The sequence below is a fragment of the Ailuropoda melanoleuca genome, chromosome 14, assembly GCF_002007445.2.
Source record: "Ailuropoda melanoleuca isolate Jingjing chromosome 14, ASM200744v2, whole genome shotgun sequence".
Classification (NCBI taxonomy): Eukaryota; Metazoa; Chordata; class Mammalia; order Carnivora; family Ursidae; genus Ailuropoda; species Ailuropoda melanoleuca.
The window spans coordinates 30270207-30293395 of record NC_048231.1 but is presented as its reverse complement, the minus strand read 5'-3'; the positions used below and the strand labels follow the sequence as shown (position 1 = coordinate 30293395).

The window sequence follows — 23189 nt, the reverse complement described above, 5'->3', positions numbered from 1 at the left end:
CTTGGAAGTGCTGGTGAACCAGTAAACCTTTGCTTGGTTATCTGTTTTTCTTTCATACTAATGGTGCTTACTGCTAAATTAGAGTTAAAAGTATAGTTTATATTCAGATTGTTTCAGTTATAAATATTGCTGTGATGAATATCCTTGGTAAGTTTTTGCACACATCTTTAATGTTGCCCTTAAGATAAATTTCTGAAAGTATAATACCTACATGTAGATGTTTCTTAAGAATTAGAATATAATGGCAAATTATCCTTCCAAAAAAAGTGTAGTTTATAGTTAGAGAAAGGTTTTTTCCCTGTGAACATCTGAGTGTTAAATTCAATAACCAAACCTTGGTGTGTTAGTAATTTTAAGAACAGTTTAGTAAACTGGCTTAGACATCCAAAGATGTATTGAAGCCTTCTTGGATGTTAAAAGGTCCACCTGGAAGCAAAATGTTTGGTGGTTCTGTTCTGTATGTATGGTTTTCTATCCCACTGGGTCAAAAGGGCCTTATTTATATTTATGTCCCCTAAATTATAGACATGCAGTAAATTTTCTTGAGTTGAAATATAATCCATTAGACTGTAAACAGATTCTTTATTAGAAAGTCTCTCTTTGATCTGAAATCTTCATATTTTAATGCAGACTAAAATGTTTGCTAGTTGGACTGTAAAAGTGTATGTTATTGTATACTCCCAGGTTTATATCACATCAGATACTTAAATTTGGATAAAATATTAAAGAATTTATATTTTGAAATTTTAAAAAACTCAAAGTCTAATTTGCTGAATACTTCTATTTTCCTGAACTTTTATATAAAAAGAAATGGTAAAATTTGTTTTGATAAAAGATTTGGCTCCTAAATTTAATAAAAAGTCTCCACTTTATCTAATAGCTTATAGATTATACTAAAAACACTTTTTTCTTGGGGTGCCTGGGTGGCTCAGTTGGTTAGGTATCTGTCTTCGGCTCAGGTCATGTGGGATCGAGCCCCACATCGAGCCCTGCATTGGGCTCCTTGCTCAGCTGGGAGCCTGCTTCTCCCTCTCCCTCTGCCTGCCACTCCTCCTGCTTGTGCGTTCTCTCTCTCTCTCAGTCAAATAAATAAAATCCTTAACAAACAAACAAAACCACACGCTTTTCTTGCTACACTAGGTTGTAGCATCTACAAGTGGATTCCGAAATTCGTTACGGCAACGTCACCTGCTCCCTGTCCTCCCTTCCGCCTCCATCCCTTCCCCTTCTTCCCTCTCTTCTTCCTTTTTCTTCCTCTCTTCACTTATCAAGACATGTGGCCAGCTTGGTTCGGATTGATCAGAGGCAAAAGCCAGTGATATTTTGAGCTGCTACAGGGTTTACATTAAAAAATAACAAAAAAAAACTAAGCTTAGTCTTCAGTCCTGGATTTGGAAGTGTGTGGTGAGGGGCAGAGTTACCAAGGAGCACTGGAAGCCTTCCCAGAGTTCGGAACGTTGTCATTCACAGGGAAGTAAAGGTTGGGGACCCAGGGTGCTCGACTCCACATTAAGTTGTTTGGATGAATTTGTTTCAATGCTCTTTGTTTTAGAGGCTTCTTTTTATTTGAGTTTCCCATTGCTTGAGTGGTGCTTGGGTAATAAAGCAGAATTCTATCCACCAGGACATTAGGACATTAACAGAGACCTATTCCAGTAAAAAAACTAGTTTTGGCGTAACATGATAGAGAAATAATCTTAACAGAGAATTGTTTCAAACCTTTGAATGTCTAAAAAAGGAGGATCAGGTAATGTAATACGAAAAAATTGTTTTTCTTTGGGTAAATTAATATCACATTTGATTGTTATCACTGTGGAATTGGTGCCAGTTTTTTTTCGTGGCCCTCATAACTATTGGGGGAAAAGGAGTTCTAAAGTCCTTCCATCTTTCAGGTGGGTAGTTAGAAAATTTTCATTGTAACATAGAAGACACCCTTGAAAAGCCGTTATTAAAGTAAGTGAAGTTCATCAGTTATATAACTGGTATTTGAGTATCAAAGTATTAGCTCTGCATACAGATGCTGCTCCCTCCCGTGTTCTTTCTCCACTCCTCCATTCCTCTCGCTTCCTGTCTTGTCTTTTTTTTTACCCTTTTTATGTCATAGACCCTGCTTAGCAGATCCAGAACCCAGCAGCATAGGAATTAAATTTATTCAGGGGCCAAATCTAGGACTCTAAAACACATGTATAGTGTTAACTAATTAATATATGGGAGACTGAACAACTCGTATTTTATCATTTAGATACCACAGAATCCAGAACTGGTAGAAGAGCAGATGTGAATCCATTCTTGGCTCCCCGCTCTGCGGCTGTGCCTCTCATTAACCCAGCTGGACTTGGACCTGGTGGGCCTGGGCATCTTCTTTTGAAACCCATCTCAGATGTGTTGCCCACATTTACACCTTTGCCAGTGTCACCTGACAACAGCGCTGGAGTTGTGTTGAAAGACCTTTTAAAGCAATAGATGATTCTCAAGCCAGAGACAACATACGTAGCACTTTAAAAGAAACCATGAACACTATATGTATGTACTTTATCACAAAGTGGCCTTTCAGAAGAAGTCATGTATTTGCAGTTGTACATTCTCTAAACTTAATAAAAATATTCTTTTTGCTTTAGAAATTGCAGGTGTCACAGGAGGAAGTGTTTCCTAAATTATATGCTTTTTTCCTTCTCTGATTTGACCTATTTTAAGCTAGAAACATTTGATCTTTAATCTTAATTTACAAAAATTAAGAAAAGTATAAAGATAAAAATTTCTAGTAGCTGTATATCAGCTCTTTATTTCTATGATTTTCAAGCTCATTTAAGCTAGAGACATGTGGTTTATCTTTTAAAGATAATCAAGAGATTTACAAAAAGACTGAGAAAATAATAGTAGTGGCTTATCTGTATGGTGCAAACAATTGATCTGAAGCATATATTGGTCATCTTTTTTTTTCCCCCATTAGTCCTGTTGAGAGGAATTTGTGTAGACAGGCCAACAACAGGCTTGTCCCTGGGAGATCACAGGTGTCCTGAGGTGGGATGTGTGTGTGTGTTTGGTTCTATGCAATTTTATCACACGTGTAGGTCAGTGTGATCACCACTACAGCACAGTGCAGATACCCAACGGTTTCGTCAAGCCTCTCTTGAGTTGTCTTTTGTTTTATAATTGTGGCCTCCTCCTTCCCATCCCGTACTCGCCTAGCCTCTGGCAACCACTGACTGCTCTCCAGCTCTGTAATTTGGTCATTTCAAGAGTGCTGTGTAAATCGACTTGTGGAGGATGTAACCTTCTCGATTGGCTTTTTTCACTCAACATAATTCCCTGGAGACCCATCCAAGTTGTTAGGTGTATCGGTAATTTGTTCCTTTTTAATGTTAAGTACATACTGTGGAGATATGATTTAGTTTTAAGAGCCAAGGTATCTTTTTATTTTATTTTTTATTTTTTTAAGATTTTATTTATTTATTCGAAAGAGATAGAGACAGCCAGCGAGAGAGGGAACACAAGCAGGGGGAATGGGAGAGGAAGAAGCAGGCTCATAGCAGAAGAGCCTGATGTGGGACTCGATCCCACAACGCCGGGATCACGCCCCGAGCCGAAGGCAGATGCCCAACCGCTGTGCCACCCAGGCGCCCCCAAGGTATCTTTTTAAAGGTATCATCTCAAAACTGTTTGCTTACACAGATGCACACAGCTTCCGTGTAAGTGTTAAGTCAAATAGCTGCATTTACGTACCTACGATTAGCAATATCACAGAACGGGACGCCTCCTGCCTCTGTCTGCCGTGTGGTAGAAGAGGAGCGCCGATCCAGGAGGCCCCAGTTCTCATCCTCTTGGTCACTGAGGGCAGGACGTCACCAGCACCAGCACCCGGTGTTTGGAACTGAAGAGGAAGGGAGTAGTTCTTTAATTTTTTACAAACCCGTCCTAATCTTGACCTGGAACTTAATTATATCAGGATGTTCATGTTTGTATTAGTCGTTGGAGTTGTACATTTAAAGACATTTCTTGCGAATTTTGTAAATTTCAGTATGCCTTGAAAATCTGTGTAATAAGGAAAGGTAAAAGATAACTAATCCAAATATGTAAATAGGCCTGCCCTGGCCAGGGTTCAATTTGGTTGTTTGTAAATTTTGCTGTGATTAACTGTCTACTGTATTTAGATTGGAAGATTAGAAGTCTTCATGTGTGGATGGGTAAAGCTTGTTTTTCTGAAATGTTTAGTAGCCGAGATGTCACTGCCTCAGGACATCCCCCATCTCGTGAGTTGATGTATTTATATTTCCGTTCTTAGTTTAGTCCACTGTACAGGAAGTTGTTGTACAGGTTCTATATTAGAACTGCCAAACCGCCTCTTGTCCATTTTGCCCATTAATTACTTCTCTATGAAATTATTACCCTTAGGTTTTGTACGATCCTTCCAAAGATGCTTTCACTGGCCATCCTAGATTATGTGCTGCTTGCCATTGACATTTCATTTCAGTGTGGAGCATCTGAAATAAAAGTTTCTCAGTTAAAAAAAAAAAAAAGACACATGATCCTTCATTTTGGAGAAAGAGAACATGCAAAAAAAAAAAATTTCGTCTTTTAATTTGAAAAGGAGATGCATGCTACGTATTTAAGTAGCATATCATCATATTTTAAAGACCTTTGAGGACATTTTGGGCATCCCCCCCATGGTTTTATGTAAGTTTGAAAGCTGTTATGGGTGGATTGCGTATCTAAACATCACATCATGACCGTCCATGGCTGCTATTTAAATAAGTATGTGACCTTGTCCTCAAGCTGTGGTACCTAATGTTTCAGTTGTATCATGGTTGAAACTATAGCTCACTGGTATGCATACTAAGTGTTTGTTGATCTAAACCAGACGTAACTCATCTACTTTTCTGAAACCAAGTTGTGTCAGAGATGAGCCATCTGCTCAAGGAATCTTAGTAACCATACAGTGAGGAAGCATATAATTGTTATGTTAGCAATAGGACATGGCGAACGGTATTTTTACTGCAATATTTTAACTACAGTACTTTTACTGTTTACTTCTCTCTAAACTTACTAGAATTTTTGGTTGAATTTTGCTTTAGCTGCCAGTTTTTCACAACATTCCTAATGATTTTCAACCGCTATAATATAGTAGAAAAGCCATCCATCCAGCCATTGAATTTGATTTTAATATAATCCTGGGTCATGGTTGGTTGAGTTTTAGTCCCTGCCATTATCGATTTTTAAAAGAAAAAAAAAAGTAACAAAAACATGGGGAAAAAGGAATGACTTTCTTAAAACCAGACAATTAAAATATTAACTATCCTCTGCAAATAAAGCCTCCCATTTATTGTAACCTTTTAATGGTTAATTGAAAAGCGGAAAAAGACTCAAAATACTCATCCGATCACTAGATGGGAAACAAACTTCGTCTTCAGGGATAAGGGGAGTGATAAGAATTAGTGGGGGAGTGCCATTATGCGTCAGACTTAAAACATTTGACTCTGATTTTTCAAGCCAGTGGAGTTTTTCATATATCAAAGTATTTAAAACGTCTTCCATCCACAAAAATTTCCTTTAATTTTGTAAATATCAAGTAAGTATAACTGATATTTATTTTATATATTCCTATGGAAAAAGTAATGGTATTTAATGTTCTGACATTTGTGATTATTTGCCATTCTTTACTTTTTAACTTATTAAGGTTTCTCTAATTAAACTTGGTAAGTTGTCTTTTGGTTTTTAGGGAAATATCGAAATGTGGGACATTTACAACCCAACCTTAATATTGGGTTGTGTTTTATAGAGCTAAAGTCAATGCATTTCTGAATTTCTCAGGAGCACTGCAAGGCAAAAAAAAATACTCCAAATAAAAATGATATATGTAAGTTGGCAATGTCTTTATCCACAATAAAAAAATTTTTTTAGCAAACAGCTGCTGACTTTTTCTTTAGAAGGGGAGAAATGACTTACACATGTTGTTTATAGCAGCAGTTGATGAACTACGGAAGCTGATGTCTTCAAGTGTTCACCGGATGTTGCTGTTCGGGTGCTGGGAGCCTTGGAAATGGGAAGTGTGAACGATTTAATAGATGCCGAAGATTTTGTATGAAAAGAGGATCTGAGAGGTTTTAGTGAGCCTTTTTATTTTCTTTCAGAGGTAATATGTGTCATTGGGCTCTTGGTAAGATAATCAGTTATGTCTTCGTTTTTTTCTGACATGTGGAACTTGAATATTTTTAACTATTCATGTGATGGTAGTATTGGAAGGAGCATAGTTTTCAAAGTTGGGAGATGGGAGTACTGCTTTTGCTCGATCCTTTCTCTGTGACCTTTAACAAAATTGCCTTCACTGTGGGACTGATTTCTCTCATCTTTCAGCACCCACATAGTAAGTGATCAGATGACACATTCATTCACAATATTAAATGAATAAATGTATCACTTGTGGAAATGCTTTATAAAGCCTGTCGTTCTACACAGATTTTAGAAGTTGTGATTATTACTGCCAAAAAGTGGGTAAGAATGTCAGGGGTGGAGGTGTTACTGAAGCCAAGGTTTGTTTCAAGAAGGTAGGAAGAGGTCAAAAGTGTGAAGTGCTTGTTGCCCTGGCAAGATAAGTTTTAAGAAGAATCCATTGGATTTAGGGACCGGGAAGTTGTTGGCTTTGAGCTTCAGCCATGTTCGTGGAATGGCAGAAGCAAAAGCCGTATTGTCAAGTGGGTTGAGTCGGTGATGAGCAAGTAAAGATGTGTTTGTAGGCGACTCTCAGAAGTCACACTGTGAGGGGAAGAGAGGACATGAGGAGATGAGGAGTGGGGTGGAGGGAAAGTCGTGTTCAGCGGGGAGGCTGAACCGTGTGTGAGTGCTCCTGGGAGGACACAGCTTAGACCAGACCAAGAGGCTGAAGACATTGGAGACGGTTCCTGAGAAGTGGGAGCTAATTGAAGTGGAACACAGGGTTGGCCTGAGGGAGGAAGGTGCCTTTCTTGGGACAGGAGTGAGGGAAGAGAGGGCAGATGCAGATGGCAGGTGGGATGGGGTGGAGGGAAGTTGTGGGAATTTAATTCGGCGATGTTGGCAGGGAGTTTATCTGCTAAAAATGGGGGCGTCTGGGGCAGAAGAAACCCAGTCCCGTGAGGGAGACAGACATGGGTGCTGAGCACTGGAGAAATGTGAGAAGTACCAAGCGCTTGGAGGCCTCTCGGGCAGGCGGTCACATGGGAGCAAGGGGAATGGGGGTTAAGCACATCTTCAAGCAAGCTTTGAGCACTCTAGAAGGAAGCAAGCTAGCAAATTAAATGTCAGATAAGAGGCAAACAGTTCTTGCCCTTAACCAGCAATCATGGGATATAAAATGTTGCGGACCTGAACCTTGTTTTCCTGTTCTTGGGACTTAGGTCATGTGAACATAGGATATATCTGAGGGGTTTACAGCATTCCTTTGCCGTAATTAATATATCCAGTAGATTAATCACCTATTATAATTACAACAGTATTTGTTTTGGAGATAAAAATTCAAGAATGTAAATAAATAAAAACTTAAGGCAAATATTTGAACTCTTAGTTGGTTTTGTGCCTTGGTTCTTCCTGTGCATCGGTCTTTGAGCCCTCCTAGGGTTAGGAAATGAATGATCTGCTCTATCATATGATACCAGAACTGTGATCATTTTCATCTGTGGCTGTTTTCATGAGTCCTCCTGTTCAGCTCCAGCGTAAATTAAGTCTCGATTGAAAATACTGTGAACTTAATGTACGGGTTTGGTAAGGTTGTTTCCTAGATATCTTTGGCCTGTTAGAAATGTAAGCAACATTATTTTTTCTAAGATATGTGGCATTTGGGGGCTCCTGGCTGCCTCATCTGTGGAGCATTCGATTCTTGATCTCTTGGGGTCGTGCATTTGAGCCCCCCGTTGGGTGGAGAGATTACTTTAAATTTAAAATCTTTAAAAAATAAGTGAAATGCACGGCAATGAGATGTTGAGGGACATTATGTTGCAAGACACTTTTCCTCTAGCAATGGGGAATCAATCTCAAGCCCTCCTTAACCCAGGGCAAATGCAAACACTCCCCAGAGGACAGTCCCTCCCAGACGGTGAAGGGAAACATGACTTCCTTCCCAGAAAACCTTGGAAACCAAAGTCGTAAATATTTGCTTCAGGTTTCCTGCGCAGCTCCTTCCACCGAGGTGTGTGCGAAGGTCCCGCGCTATCCTCTGGGAGTTAACACGGCAGTCCCTTCCACAAAGGGATGTTTCAGGCGCTCTCCGTGAATCAAGACGGGGACGGTGATGGCGTTACAAGTTCTAGACTACTGAGGTAATTTTTTATTTTTGAAAACTTACATGGGCTGTGAAGTCTTTTGACATTGTCGGAATCCTTTCCGAGTCGTCTCCACAAACCCGCGTGCAGACGCATTCGTGGAGCTGCGCGGGCGGTGCCGGGTTCGCCCCGGGTCGCGCTCGAGGCTCGGCCTCGCCGCCCGCCAGTACCGCCTGGCCTGCGCTGGAAGACCTGGACGAGCGTCAACGTCATTCTCCGCCGAACTGCCACTTGGGAAAGGAAGACTTCCGTTTTTAGAAGTCTCTTCACTTTTATTCCCCCCCCACCTTGGGACATTCGGTTTACTTGGTGAAAAGTAATTTTGTGCTGCCATCCTTTAATGTGTGTGTGTGTGTGTGTGTGTGTGTGAAATATTTCACACATTTAAGAAGAGACAATAAGGATATTTAGAGACATTCGGCTATCACCGTGGGACGAGGTCAGCCCCTTCCTCTAAAAAAAAAGTAGGAAACTAAAATGGTAAAAAACAACCATTTGGGGGCCCTGGAAATTGACCAGAGGCGGGCAAGAGACTGAAAATTTTTGATTTTTGAAAAACATGTAGCGCTTCAGGTAAGAACCACAGGACGCTGTAGCCTTCCTACCTGGGGCTCCCCAAACCTCCCAGTTTTCCTCGTATGGAGCTCATCCTGAAAAGCCGCAAAAGCTAGTCATGCAAACCAGCCGCTTTGTTGCCCGAGGGGTGGGCTGCGTGGTGGGGGTGGAGACGATGCATGAACTGCGACTTTTTCCGTTAAAAGTGCTGAACTTGGAAGGAAATGTGGAGAAAACTCAGCTCCGCTCAACTTGAGATCGCAGTTCCGGAGAGGGGCCGACCATAGGAAGGCAGCGGGAAGACTCTGGAACTGAGGAAGCCGGGGAGGGACTGGCCTCCGAGCGCCTCTCAGTCTGTGCCCCGGGGCCACGCGCCGTGGATGGAAGCCGCGGGCTCTGCTGACCACGACGCCTTGCAGGAGCAACCTCTGGGAAGCCAGAGCACAAGGTGCAAAAAAAAAAAAAAAAAAAAAAAAAAAAAAAAAAAAAAAAAAAAAAAAAAAAAAAAAAAAAAAAAAAAAAAAAAAAGAAAGAAAGAAAGAAAGAAAGAAAAAGAAAAAAAAATATAAAAACAGCAGAGACACCAGCAGCTGCACTCTCCTATGGGGAAGACTGATTTCCTCGGTTTAAATTGCATCAGGTTTTTTAAAAAATTAGAAAAATACATCAGAATACCTTAGTTGCTCCAATATAATCCAAAGTGTCCAGATTTCAATAAAAAATGGTGAGGAAGGCAAAGAAGAAAGTGTGACCCAGGCTCAGGAAAAAAGCCGTCAGAAGAAACTGTGTAGGCCCAAATGTTGGATTTCGCCCACAAAAACTTCCAAACAGGGATGGCCAGGACAAAACTTGAAGTGTGTTCAAAGGGTACAGAATAAACACTTGCATACTCATTACCCAGCTTAATCAAATCTTAGCATTGGGTCATATTTCCTAAAGAATTGTACTTTCTTTAGAGAAAGTTTTGGAACTTGGACTTCATCAAAGCAGAGAGGGCATTATCCTGAACCCATGTACACACGGCCAGCTTCCACGACTACCAATTCCGGGTTGTCAAGTCTCCTCTTTCTTTCTCTCTTTCTCTCTTTCTCTCTTTCTTTCTCTTTCTCTCTTTCTTTCTCTTTCTCTCTCTCTCTCTTTCTCTCTCTCTCTCTTTCTTTTTCTTTTCTTTCTTTCTTTCTTTTTTGACAGCACAAGCAGGAGGAGCAGTGGGCAGAAGGGAGGGGGAGAAGCAGGCTCCCGGCTGAGCAGGGCGCCAATGCAGAAATCGATCCCAGGACCCTTGGGATCATGATCTGAGCCAAAGGCAGACGCTTAACCGACTGAACCACCCAGGCGACCCTTCTTCTTGTTCTTTATTTTGAAAGCATTTTCACACAGCCCGTCTTAAGACTGTAACAAGTAAAGAGTCAATTTTGTTACTTTTTGGAGGACAACGGAGATGATCAAATAATGCATGCTGCTTCCCTTCCTGAATACAGGCTCTTTGTTAAATCTGCCATCCCAGGGGCACCTGGGTGGCTCAGTTGGTTAAGCAGTTGGGCATCTGCTTTGGCTCAGGTCATGACCTCCAGGTCCTGGGATTGAGTCCCATAAGGGGCTGCCTGCTCAATGGGGAGACTGCTTCTCCCTCTCCTGCTCCCCCTGCTTGTGGTCTCTCTCTCTCCCTCTCTCTCTGCCAAATAAACTTAAAAAAAAATATTTGCCATCCCATCTGGGTACATAGGCTTGCAAGGTCTGTCCTATGTTTGCTATGAAAAGTCCTTTCTTTTGTGCAATATGATGACGTATATGATAGTCGTGTAGATTTTTAATTTTATTTTGGCAAAATTCAAAGTTGACATAATATCATTCCCTCTAATTTTTGAGGGTGTTGATTTTACTGGTCTGATAGATTGAGGAATTTGGGAACTGCTAATCTTACATGGATTGTGAATAGGAAATGAGATAATTCGAACACCATGCCATCATAAAGTTATATTAAGTTTGCCCCTAACCTCAATTCACATTAAGTGTCAGAAAACAGACAAAAACAACACAGAGATGGCAAATAGACGAGTGCTGTTAGCTATTTTCTTGAGTGCAACTCTGGGGCCCACGGCAAAGGGCGTGCTTGCCTAAAGTCTTTTATAGTAGAGATCCCGTATTTTACATGTGGTTATATGCTAAAACCACAGCCAGTTAAAATAATCCATAAGAAAAGCCCAGGTGTTTTCACAATTTGCTGAATTTCCTGAGAATTCCAAGCATGTGCAGAAAATTCTAACGTCTTTGAGCAAGTTGGTTAAAGTACAGTTAGAGATCCCATGTCATCAGGGAAGAAACCCTGAAAATCTGGGTTTTAATTTCTATTCTGCCCCTAATGCTCTGATCCTAGGTAAATGAGTCTCTCTGGGCTTTTGTTTTCACATTTGTAAAATTAAGGGGTTACAGTAAATGATTTCTAAGTTTTGGGACTAGGTTCCCTCCTCCAGGCAATGTCCTTTTTAACATTCTCAAGACTGGAGAGGGAACATCTTTGTGCCCTCCTTTGACAAATGCAAACTTAATTTGCCCTATAGAGAGATGGTGTGCGGGGAGAAGTTCCAAAGCTTTACTGAGGGCCTACTGTGCACTGGCACTTGCTAGGTGCTTTAGGAACTCTATTTTTATTACTGCACCATGTTATTATTTTTGCCCCCATTTTATAGCTGAAAACCTGAAGCTCAGCAAGGTTAAAAATTTTCTTAGGGTCCTGTATTTGTTGGGGTTCTCCAGAGAAACAGAACCAATATTTTCTTTTTCTCTCTTCCTTCCTTCCTTCCTTCCTTCCTTCCTTCCTTCCTTCCTTCCTTCCTTCCTTCCTTCCTTTCCTTCTTTCTTTCTTTCTTTCTTTCTTTCTTTCTTTCTTTCTTTCTTTCTTCTTTCTCTTTCTTTCTTTTTCTTTCTTTCGCTTTCTTTCTTTCGTTTCTTAAGGATTTTATTTGTTTATCAGAGAGGGAGACAGTACAAGCAGGGGGAACAGCAGGCAGAGGGAGAAGCAGACTCCCTGCAGAGCAGGGAGCCCAATGCCAGACTCGATCCCAGGACCTTGAGATCATGACCAGAGCCGAAGGCAGACGCTTAACCAACTGAGACACCCAGGTGCCCCAGAACCAATATTTTTAAAGTTCACTCTATGCTTGACATAAGCATGACACAGAGGGCAGCAACCATGAAGGATGGCATTAAGATATCCAAATACATAAAAATGTAAAATGTACATGTTTCAAAAATTTTGGAAGACAAAAAGGCAAAAGACAAACTGAGGAAACTCTGTAACATGAATGACAATGGAGAACTATCTTTACTGTGGGAATAGAAACCGGCAAGGATGTAGAGACACAACTCATGTTCCTTAGGGTTTCTGAGAGGCAGCTGCTTGTCCATGGATGTCCATTCTCTGCGTTCACAGCAGGAGAACTCCTGATTCTTAGGTAAGTCGGTTTGTGATCTCTCAGGACACAGGCTACATCTCCCAGCGCCCTTTGCAGCTGGGTGCTATCGGCTTCTATCCTACTTCCTGCAATGTGAGTGTGGTGATGCACCATTTTGGACCAAGTAGAAGGAGGTCAACACTCTAGAGATTGCCAAGCAGCAAGACTGATACCCTAAAGGGATCCAGCTGCTATAGTAGCCCCAGCCCACTATCCTACAGGGCGTAATGTGAGAACACGTATCGTTCTGTCACCAAACATAACTTTTGAGGTATTTCTAGTAAAAAAAAAAGCACAAACTACCACCAAAAACCCCAAACCAAAAACTGCCACTAGGATGGAGTCCTTTTGACTTATTTATTAGTTCACAGAGAGTGAACTACTCACCTTGATGTGGTGCCTGATAAGTCAGGAGAGGGAATGGATTTGGGGAAGTAGCCTGTAAGGAGCTGAACATGAGCAAGAGAGAAGCTAGGGATGGCTTTATTCAAGGGTCATCAGCATAACTGACTGTTTATGGGACCTAGGTCCCATAATAGCTCAGGGACCAGTGACTATGTCCAGAAGAGTAGTGAGAAAGAGTACAGAGTCTGGATCTAATTTGGGGGGACCCTTTGATTAGTGGGGGGAGAGAGAAAGGGGGCTGGAGAAAACCCAGAGTCATAGTGGGAAAACCAGGGTAACTTAAAGTCTTAGACACAAGAGAGGAGAAGATGGTTCATTAATGGTCAAATACTTCAGAGGGACAGAGGAACAGTTAGGAATGGAGGAAAAGTCATTGCGTTTGGCCATGAGATCACTGGAAAACTCAGGAAGTACCATTTTGGGTGAACGGTGGGGCATGGCCAGAGGTCTGACGACTGAGGTGGGAGGAGGTGGTGAGGAGGTGGCTGACACACGAACTCACTGAGGAGCCAGAGAGAGAGAGGAGGAGAGCAGGAGCCACAGGGACGTCCGGACAATAGAAGTTTCCCCCTCCCCAGGCTGGGAAGACCTGCACAGTGGAGCCAGTGCCCAGCATTTGGGGCCAACTTTGGAAAATATAAGAAGTGAAAGGCTTTTTTCAAGCTAAGAAAAGAGGAAGAGAAGGTGATGATGGGAGGACCCATGGAGTTCTGGAGTGTTTGCGGGGAGCTAGGAAAGAGCCAGCCATGTAACCAGCAAGTCGGAGAAAGCAAATCTTGGCAACTGGAAAGCATGAGGAACCTAGAGCCAAATAGGCTTGGTTTGGTCTGGAATTTGTTTGTTTGGATTTATTGTCTGTGTGGCCCTGATCTCTTTGGGTCTTGTCTTCATCTGCAGAATGGAGGGTTTCCTATTTTACAGAGTTATTACAGTGGTCAAAGGAGAGGGTTCGTGTGCAGTCTAGCATGATCTAGACGTTCAATAACATTGTCTTCCCTGTTTTGCTTTTGCTTTCAGAAAGGCATTGTGATATAATTATTTTTGGACAGTAAAACATTAAACAATTTAATATTAATAGTCAAAATATATCATTAAATGTATAATTTTGTGAATTCCCCCCCCCCAATTTAAATATCATCTTTTTAAAAAAAAACTGCCCATCTGTCTTCCAACCCATGGCACAGTGAAGACCTTGAGCTTCACGGGGCCAGGAAGGTCCATTCAGTAGATGATAAACTCTTAGATGTTCACTACCATGTACGTTTTGTGAAGTTGTGTCATCGCTCTGATTGTATTTGATTCTGATGATGGCAGGAAGGGCAGATGTTGGGATTTCAATGTAGTAACCAAGAAAGGAAACACACTTAGGGAAGTGATGGTCCCTAAGAAGCCAGCAAGGGTCCCCCAGCAGCTCCTGCTCAGCACACCTCATTCCCTTTTTAAAAACAGAATTGCTAGATTGGGAAATGCTATAGACTGCATGCATTTTGATGTTAGTAGGACATCTGACAGAGTCTCTTACCAAGTCTTTGTGGATGGGGACATGTACACTGAGTGGGAGAAGCTGGTGGCATCCCAAGTTAAACAATCAGCAGTGACCCCAAAATGTTGAAGAAGGAAAAGCAGATCGGGGCCAACCTGGACAGAGCACATCACTCCAGCACCTGTCTTGGTGTTTTATTGGTAACTCTGATAAAGTCAAAGAAGTCACGGTCGGGGGGCGCCTGGGTGGCACAGCGGTTAAGCGTCTGCCTTCGGCTCAGGGCGTGATCCCGGCGTTGCGGGATCGAGCCCCCACATCAGGCTCTTCTGCTATGAGCCTGCTTCTTCCTCTCCCACTCCCCCTGCTTGTGTTCCCTCTCTCGCTGGCTGTCTCTATCTCTGTCAAATAAATAAATAAAATCTTAAAAAAAAAAAAGAAGTCACGGTCGGCAGACACGTAGTTGTCAAAACTGGGCGCGATACTTCGTACTTACATAGTAACATTCATGTTGGAAAAGATCTTGGACAATGGATGACAATTTAAGAGGGACACATGGAAGACTTTGTCCTCGGTTAAGGAGGATTCGCAGTCCAATGGGATGAAGGAGAGGGTGTTGGCAGCCTGTGTACCACGGGTTGTTTTTGTTGATGCCAATTTCGTATGAACCAAAAGGCTGATGCAGCGATGCAGGAGGAGAGGGAGCGCGGGGCAGCAGAGTCACGTGATGTATAAGGAACCCTTGAAAGAACTGGGGGTGCTCCTCCTGGGGAAGAGGACACCAGCACTGCCAGGAGGGAGAGCTCTTTTCATGAAAAGGAAGCTGGTAGCCACGTAGAGGGGGGCGTAGCCCAGGGCTGCAGAGGGGAGAAGCAGATCTGGGTTCAACTCAGTACAGAACTTTCTAACAGTATGAACTGTTCAATGGTGACCCGGGCTGTTTTGTGAGATTACGATTCCCTTTTGTCCATGGAAGTGCATAATTGGCTAGTTATTAAAGGTATTTTGGAGGGGATTGTATAGGGTTTGGAGGGGATTGTATAGGGTAGGGATTTGGACACAGTGATGATCATGAGGATAATCAGCTTTTATTTTATTCGCACAACCCTGAGAGGTAAATATCATCTCCCTTTTGAAGATGAGGAAACCGAGAGGCAGAGAGGTTAAGTGATTCACACAAGGTCACCCAGCAGGTAGGTGGCGAAACCAAGACAAAGATCAAGTCTTTCATTGCAACCGTAACTCTCTCCCCTCTTCCAACCTTGGAGTTTTAAAATGGAAACAGTCTCTGGTCCAAGATGGGTTCCTGGACAATTTTGCTTTCAAGATCCTCAATTTGCTCGATTTGTAAAAAATGGGCATATAGATTTTCTCGCACTCCTTTTTCTTCAAGAAGTTTGATATTATAAGTGAGGTCTATGGACTAGTCATTTAAAACTCTTCTTACTCCCCAAGTAGCACTACGTAAATAGAATATATGTTTATTTTTATTATTATTTTTTTAGAGAGAGAGAAAGAGAGCAGTGGGGGATGGGCAGAGGGAGAGAAGAGAGAGAATCTTAAGCAGACTCCATGCCCAGTGTGAAGCCTGATGCGGGGCTGGATCTCATGACTCTGAGGTCATGACTTGAGCTGAAATCAAGAGTCGGATACCTAACCAACTGAGCCACTCAGGCGCCCCTAATATATGTTTAAATTAAAGGAACTTCATATTTTGAATAGATAATACGTGCTCATGGTACAAAATTCTAATTTTACCAAAAGGTGAGAAGGGAAGAGCAAATTTTCCTTTCACTTCTCTTCCCCAGTTGCCTACCCAATTTCCTTCCCAGGAGACACGCCATCCTAACAGTTTCTCATGTACCCTTCAGGAGAAGCCTTGTCTTTACATACACAAGAAAGAACTTGTATGTGTATTTTTTCCGCAAATGGTGGCCTGCCCAGACACTACAACTTGCTTTAACACTTATCAATATATCCTATGGGGCTATGTGAAATTACCAATATTCTACCATTTTGACTGTGCTGGAAATCCTTCAATAGCAAGCAAACAAGGAGTTGGTTCGGTCCTTTAAAAAAAAATGATAACATAAGACTTCATGAATCCTAGGTGGACACTCCTCTGTGTAACCGGGACCCAGATTGCTAATTCGAATGTTATCAGCAACCAGAAGAGTCCCTTGAGCCACTACCTCATTCAGAATTCTATATAAAAGGAGTCGTTTGGTATGTACTCTGACATGTCGAGCTTTTTTGGTTGGTTGCACAATAGTCCAGTTTTGGAAATCCTCTTCTTTATTTAACCCTATTGGTGCCCAACTGATGGATGTTAAGGCAGTTTACAAACTTCTGCAATTGGGGTCAGTGAACAACCTTGTAAATACAACGTGTTTTTAAAATGTTTTATCATGGGAAATTTTCAGCATATACAAAGTAAATAGAATGGTACAGTAGACACTCAGCTTTGACAACCACTAGAATTCTGATGTTTTTGTTGAATGCATTTTTATATTTTTAAAAGATTTTATTTTTATTTAAGTAATCTCTACAACCCAACACAGGGCTCAAACTCATGACCTGGAATTTAAGAGTAGCATGCTTGTCTGATTGAGCCAGCCAGGTGTCTCAAATGCATTTTTATTTTTATTTATTTATTTATTTTTAAAGATTTATTTATTTGACAGAGAGAGAGACAGCTGGCGAGAGAGGGAGGGAACACAAGCAGGGGGAGTGGGAGAGGAAGAAGCAGGCTCCTAGCAGATGAGCCTGATGTGGGGCTCGATCCTGGAACGCCAGGATCACGCCCTGAGCTGAAGGCAGACGCCTATCGACTGTGCCACCCAGGCGCCCCTCAAATGCATTTTTAGAGTAGGATTTCATTTACTTACAAAAAAGATGGCCTTTGAGAAGGCTAACTATGTAGACTTTGGAGTCTCAGTTGTGTCAATGAATAGCTGTGTGACCACGGGGGAGCTACCTAACCTCTCTAAACCCCACTGCAGTAAAATAGAGATGGAATTCCTATTGCACACAGCTGTGGTGAAGAGACAGGACCTCATCAGGGCCTTTCCAGCTATAGGTAGGTCTTTGTTGATGGGACCAAGGGAAGATGCAGGTAGGGAAGGAGGGGCTTGGACTACTAGTACTATTTCTAGAATAGTGCCTTTGGTAAGACGTCATCTCACGAAAAGTTTCCAATGCTTAAAAACAGAAAGAAAGGAAGAAAAAGAAATAATTTGACGCCTCCCCATACAATGAATGTGAAACACTGATCATAATGCTTTTAGGTTCTTATCCATCATTCTGCTTTCCCCAACTGTCCTTGTCTTTTCAAATCACCATTTCACTTGTTAAAATCCCTTTCCAGCCAAGGAACACTTTTAAAAAAAAAAAATTATAATTTTTTCCAGCTTTATTGAGATATACTAGGACATCGAGTCCGTGTAAGGCAGACGGCGTGTGGATCTGTGACTGGACACTGTTTAATTAAAGCAGGAACGTGCCCCTGAGAATCAGGGGACGAGGGCGGGGCGGGGCGCGTGGTCTCGGGAAGTTTGCTTTGCACAAGCTGATGTCTTGAATTAGCCTCCGCCAGATTCCATCCTCCCCCTCTTCCCCACCCCCTCGTGCTCCCCACCCCTTCGAGAAAACCGTGAGTCTCCCGTGCCTTCCCCCAAGCCTCTGCTTCATTGGGTCTGCCTCCCCGAAGTTTCGGGTCCTGGTTTCGCTGTGTCTGTCCTGAGTTCAAGTCGTCCCTCTCCCGAAGGGTGACTTTCGCGGGCGTCCCCAGCCGCCCAAGGGCTGGGGTGCCAGATCCTCCTCCCCACGCCTTGGCCTCACCGCCCGCCCCGCCGCGTGCAGCGCCGTCCTCGCTGGGTGGGAAGTAAAGGGTCAACGGGCCCTCCCAGCCCCCCGCCCCCTTGCACTTGCCCGCCAATCGCCTCCGGTAGAGATGCGGGGAGCGCGAGTGCGGCTGCTCCAGCCGGGCGGCGGGCCGGGGCTCTCCTCCCAGCCGAGCACTGGGTCCTGGCAGACGCCCCAAGATTGTTGTGAGGAGTCTAGCCAGTTGGTGAGCTCTGTAATCTGAACCAGCTGTGTCCAGACTGAGGCCCCATTTGCATTGTTTAACATACTTAGAAAATGAAGTGTTCATTTTTAAAATTCCTCCTCCAATTGGTTTAATGCTGAATTACTGAAAAGGGCTAAGCAAAACCAGGTGCTTTCTCTGTGGGCTCTCCAGTGGCTCGGAGGACCCAGGCTCTCCCCTTGTCCTCCCCACGACTGGTTCGTCCCCCTGGAATAAAGTACCGGCGAGCCCCAAGGGCCCAGAGGGAGCCGAAGTTCACGGCCGGCTCCGAGGTCCCGGCGCTGCCAGCTCTTTTTCTTTTCCCCTTTGCCGCCCCTGCTCACACATCTTGGACATGCCAGGATTAAAAAGGTAGGTTCCCCCCGCTCAGAACTTTTTTCCTCCAGGGTCTGGAAACCTTACTAAAAACCTGATGGGTGGAAAATGGCTATGGCTGGGATTCAGGCTGTGTCAGGATATTGGAAAAGGCATTAGCCAGTGATGCAATGATATTGTTAATTATAAAAAGCTGCGCCTCTGTAATTTCCATCTTGAAGCCTTCTTTTGGGAGTGGGTATTTTATAATACGGCTTCAGAAGTCAGCATCCGGGAGAAGTCTGCAAAAACCTCAGAGCAGCGTGATGCTCGCTCTTTCTTTTCTTTAAGGGCAGTGAATTTTTGTGCCGTTTTAGAATATATATTATATATATATATATTTCTAACGTTGGGAGACCAGTTACGAGTTCTCTAGCAATTACAAGCCATTATTTTGCTGCATTGGCTGTTGGACAAGAGGACGGGCTAGCTGAACATACCGAAATTGGATTTGCTCTATGTCTGTGTGGGATTCACAAAGGGCATGCGACCCAGAAGTTTCAAGCCAATGAAAAGTGGGGACTGCAGACAGAAATACATGTAAGCAAACATTTTGCTGTTCTTTAAGAAAATTGCAATTTCAGTCAAGTAATCCTTAAATCTTGAAGAACTTTATCTAGATTATATCTGCACAATCTTTACCGAACTCTTGAAAATGTATCTGCTTTAGACAGATGAACTGGGGGGGGGCGGGGCGGGGTGAGTCTGTACTGGGGACAGGCACCTCTCTGACAGATAGCCCTGCGACTCAGTGGGCCCCTCTGGCTTTCCTTACACTGCAGGCTGGTGCACAAAATGGGTGGACCCACCTGTTTTTGAAAGCTCCAGGGGTGAGTTATGAGCATCCAAGTCTCCCCTAGAATTTCTATAGTTCCTTATTTTTAGAGTTTTCTGGAGTTCTTCGTGACAAGGTGTAACTGTTTGTGAGACCGTGAGAGTAACAGGGCGTGGGTTCCTTCATTTTCGGAAAACCCTCTGGATCGATCGGCCTGAAACTTGCTTGGCCCCCAGGACTCAGCTGTGGCTCATCCAGGAGGCCAGGCTTCAGGCTGGACCTTTCCGAGGAGACCTGTCCCAGGGCTGCCCTCCAGCCAAGGGGAACTGGGAGTAGGGGAGTCGGGGAGAAATGGGGTTAGCATACCTTTTCCACTAGCTCTTGGAGCCCACTGCATTCAGTCAGGCTGTTCTGTCTCCAACATAAACGAGACAGGGTTTTATAACCTAGCGAAAGGAAACTTCATGTGAAGAAACAGGAAAACATTGAAATTCATAATATACAGCTTGGAAAATAAATTTGTTATTGTTCTTTCATTCCTTCCAGATATAAATCTGGCCGTCGCAAATATCAAAAAGCCCTGGGATTTGGCTCTGCACTTTATAAGGTCAGAGCTGTCTCCGGCGTTCTAGAACCTGGCTCACACAGGCACTTAGATGAAATGAAAATGTGTGGACTCGCAGGGTCTTTATTCTTTGGATGGGGGACTAGATGAAGGAAGTGGGCCTGTGTCTGTCTCCTAGCACAACGTCACGGTTCTGTTCTCCCTGGATGTCGGCTCAATTCCAGGGCCCTCCAACTACCCAGGGTTGCTAATTCCAACGAGCCTTGTGTCATGGATTGAGTGAGCTTTGTCATCTATCAAACGTTCTTTTTCTGAAGGGAGGGATTGTAAAGTGGAGGTGTGTGTTGATAGTAGCAGGTCTCTAAGATCACCTCCTCTGGGAAGCCTTCTCTGACCTTCCTGTCCCTGCCTACAGCCTGGCTCTCATGGTTCTCACTGGGTATTTCTCTCAGTGACCTTACCAGTGTGTATCAACGTTATCAATTCAGGTGGCTCTCCAGCCAGCTCCCCAGGCACCGACTGGGTTGTAGTTTTGTTGCTCTTCTGTCCAGGGTCCGTGCTTGCAAGCAGTAGCTGCTCGGATAAATTGCTATTGAACCGAATGATAATAGCACTAAATAGCTCTTCATTTATGAAGATTTTTTTTAAACCATCGTAATAATTTTTTTAAAAGATTTATTTATTTATTTATTTGAGAGAGAGAGAGTGAGTGAGCAGGGGGAGGGGCAGAGGGAGAGGGAGAGAGAGAATCTCAAGCAGACTCTCCACTGAGCACGAAACCCAGCCCAGGGCTCGATCCCACAACCCTGGGATCATGACCTGAGCCGAAACCAAGAGTCAGACACTTAACCAACTGTGCCACCCAGGCGCCTCTAAACCATTATAATCATTTTTAAAATTTTTTATTAAATCTTTTTTTTTTTAAAGATTTTATTTACTTGAGAGAGAATGAGAGAAAGAGCATAAGCAGAGGGGAGGGGCAGAAGGAGAAGCAGGCTCTCCGCTGATCAGGGAGCCTGATGTGGGACTCGATCCCAGCACCCTGGGATCATGACTCGAGCCGAAGGCAGACACTCAACCGACTGAGCCCCCCAGGCACCCCCGTAATCATTTTTAAATGCACAGTTCAGTAGTGTTCCATACATTTCGTGTAGTTGTGCAGTCAGTCTCTAGAACTCTTCTCAACTCGCAAAACTGAAACTCTGTCCTCATGAAACTTCCCATTCCTTCTTCCCTTCCGTCCCTGGCACCCACCATCCTACTGTTTGTCTCTAGGATTTTAACTGTTCTGTGTCCCTCCTATAAGTGGACTCATGCAGTATTTGTCCTTTTGTGACTGGCTGAGTTCACTTAGCATCACGTCCTCGAGGTTCACCCATGTGGTAGCTTATGCCAGAATTTGCTTCCTTGTTAAGACTGAATAATACCCCAATTCCCATTTCGTTTGTCCGTTCATCTGTCGACGGAGACTTCGGTTGTTTCTGCCTTTGGGCTCTTGTGAAAAATGTTGCTGTATACGTGGGTGTGCAAACATCTCTTCATGTCCCTACTTTCACTTCTGGGTGTTTCCTCAGGAGGGGAGTTTCTGGATCGTATGGGAAATCCATGTTTAATGTTGTGGGGCACTGACACATGGCTGCCCCATTGTACCTCCCCACCAGGCCTGCACAAGGGCTCCAATCTTCACATCCTTGCTAACACTTGGTGCTTTGTGCTCTTTTGATTATAGCTATCCTGGTGGATGTGAGGTGGTATCTGTATTGTATTTTTAAAGCCTATCGGCAACCATGATTTTATTGGCTAGAAGCTTGTGGGTGATGAAGGATGACAGTTACGAGGTTCTGTGGTCTGTGAATGGAGAGCCAGCCTGACCCAGGGTTTCTGGACTCGTCCTTCGAAGCTTTCCCTCTGTGTCCATTCTTCTCCTGGCTGCCCAGATCCCCTGGCCCCTCTTTGCCATTGGGGCCTATGTGAAGCATACTCTGGGATTAGGAGACTTGACCAAGACACCTCTCTTCCGTAGAACTCAAATGCTGCATGTTGTCACTTTCCTTTCATCTTTTGAGGGTGCTGTGGTCTCGTTCACTCTGTTACCATTTCAGAATGAAGACATTGAAAACCTTGAGAGAAGTAAAGACAAAGCAGCTGGTCCATACATTGGTCATACCATAGCGGTGGGTTTTAGATTTTGTCTCTGAGGCAGCAAAACCTTTTATTTAAAAAAAAAAAGGCGTCTAACACATTATCCCAGCATATAAAACCAATAGAGGAGGCATGGTTTTGTTTGGGATGGTTGGGGGTATCTGGAGTCCGCTTTGACCTCTGGAGCACCCCAGCGCCCCAGACATATCCACAAGGTGGAGTCACCATTGTAAACTCATGGGCAGCCTGAGGTCCCTGTTTTCCCCAGACCTGGCTTCTGGAAGTATCTTGGACATTTATATCTTGACTTCTTGCTCCCTGCAGGATACTCACCATTACCATTCTGGCTCTCTGTCTTCCGAGTCCTGGGAATGCACAGGTAGGATTTTAATGTTGTTTCTTATCTAGAAGCATGTTAAAAATCAGGGTGAGGGGCTCCAGCCACGCATTTTAGAATCCCAGGATTACAGTTCACCGAAGCTGAGCTCTGCCCCCCACCCAGATGAAGACCGGGCTCAGAGAGGTTGACCCTCGCCCCAGGGGCAAGGGCTGGGACTTCAGTGTTCTGATTCCCAGTCCAAGACTTTGAATAATCAGATCCGCTGCCTCAGTTGTGACCTTTGGGGCTTGATTTATGGTAAATGTTAAAAAGTCCGAGGCGTTCTAGGGCTTCTGGGCACTAGTGCCCTGCATGCGCGTGGCCCACGTGGGTCTGTGTGTCTCCGCAGACATGCATCCCTGGCTGGAGGAGGGAGGTCCCACCTCTGGACCCAGGCCCTGGCAGGAGTGTGGAGAGGGAGCAGGGGGAGTTAGGCTCCGGCTGGGGTCTGGGAGAGGCCTGCAGCGCCCAGACTTTACGAAGCCACGTTTGTGTCAGCCTTTGAGAATGTGGGCACATCCCTCCTGCAAACTCGGAGCGGCCTCTCCGTCTCTGGCTCACAAATGAGTGAGACCTCACCTCAGAGCAGGGCTGAGGGGCCACAGGCAGGTGGAAATGGATTCAGGTTATTAGGGATAGAAAAGATCTTGGGAAGAGTAACAGAGACTTAGACCTTGGAGAGCCCTTGGAGTCCTCTGATC

General features: G+C 43.8%; 2 protein-coding genes across 4 annotated transcripts in view; both read left to right on the top strand.

The window, feature by feature from the left end:
- TRIP11 (thyroid hormone receptor interactor 11) overlaps positions 1-5904 on the top strand; it is a 67319-nt gene extending 61415 nt beyond the window's left edge. The window contains exon 21 of one of the 2 annotated variants that reach the window (XM_019809649.2): positions 2243-5904. In XM_019809649.2, coding sequence (XP_019665208.1) covers positions 2243-2463 — 221 coding nt within the window. In that variant the 3' untranslated portion in view covers positions 2464-5904. The remainder of the gene's footprint in view (positions 1-2242) is intronic. The other variant, XM_034641972.1, reaches the window with a different exon arrangement.
- A 12261-nt stretch (positions 5905-18165) lies between these two features.
- FBLN5 (fibulin 5) overlaps positions 18166-23189 on the top strand; it is a 77856-nt gene continuing 72832 nt past the window's right edge. The window contains exons 1-2 of one of the 2 annotated variants that reach the window (XM_002928950.4): positions 18166-18624; positions 22434-22488. In XM_002928950.4, coding sequence (XP_002928996.1) covers positions 18608-18624; positions 22434-22488 — 72 coding nt within the window. In that variant the 5' untranslated portion in view covers positions 18166-18607. Of the gene's footprint in view, positions 18625-19026; positions 19168-22433; positions 22489-23189 lie in introns of those variants that run through there. The other variant, XM_011236913.3, reaches the window with a different exon arrangement.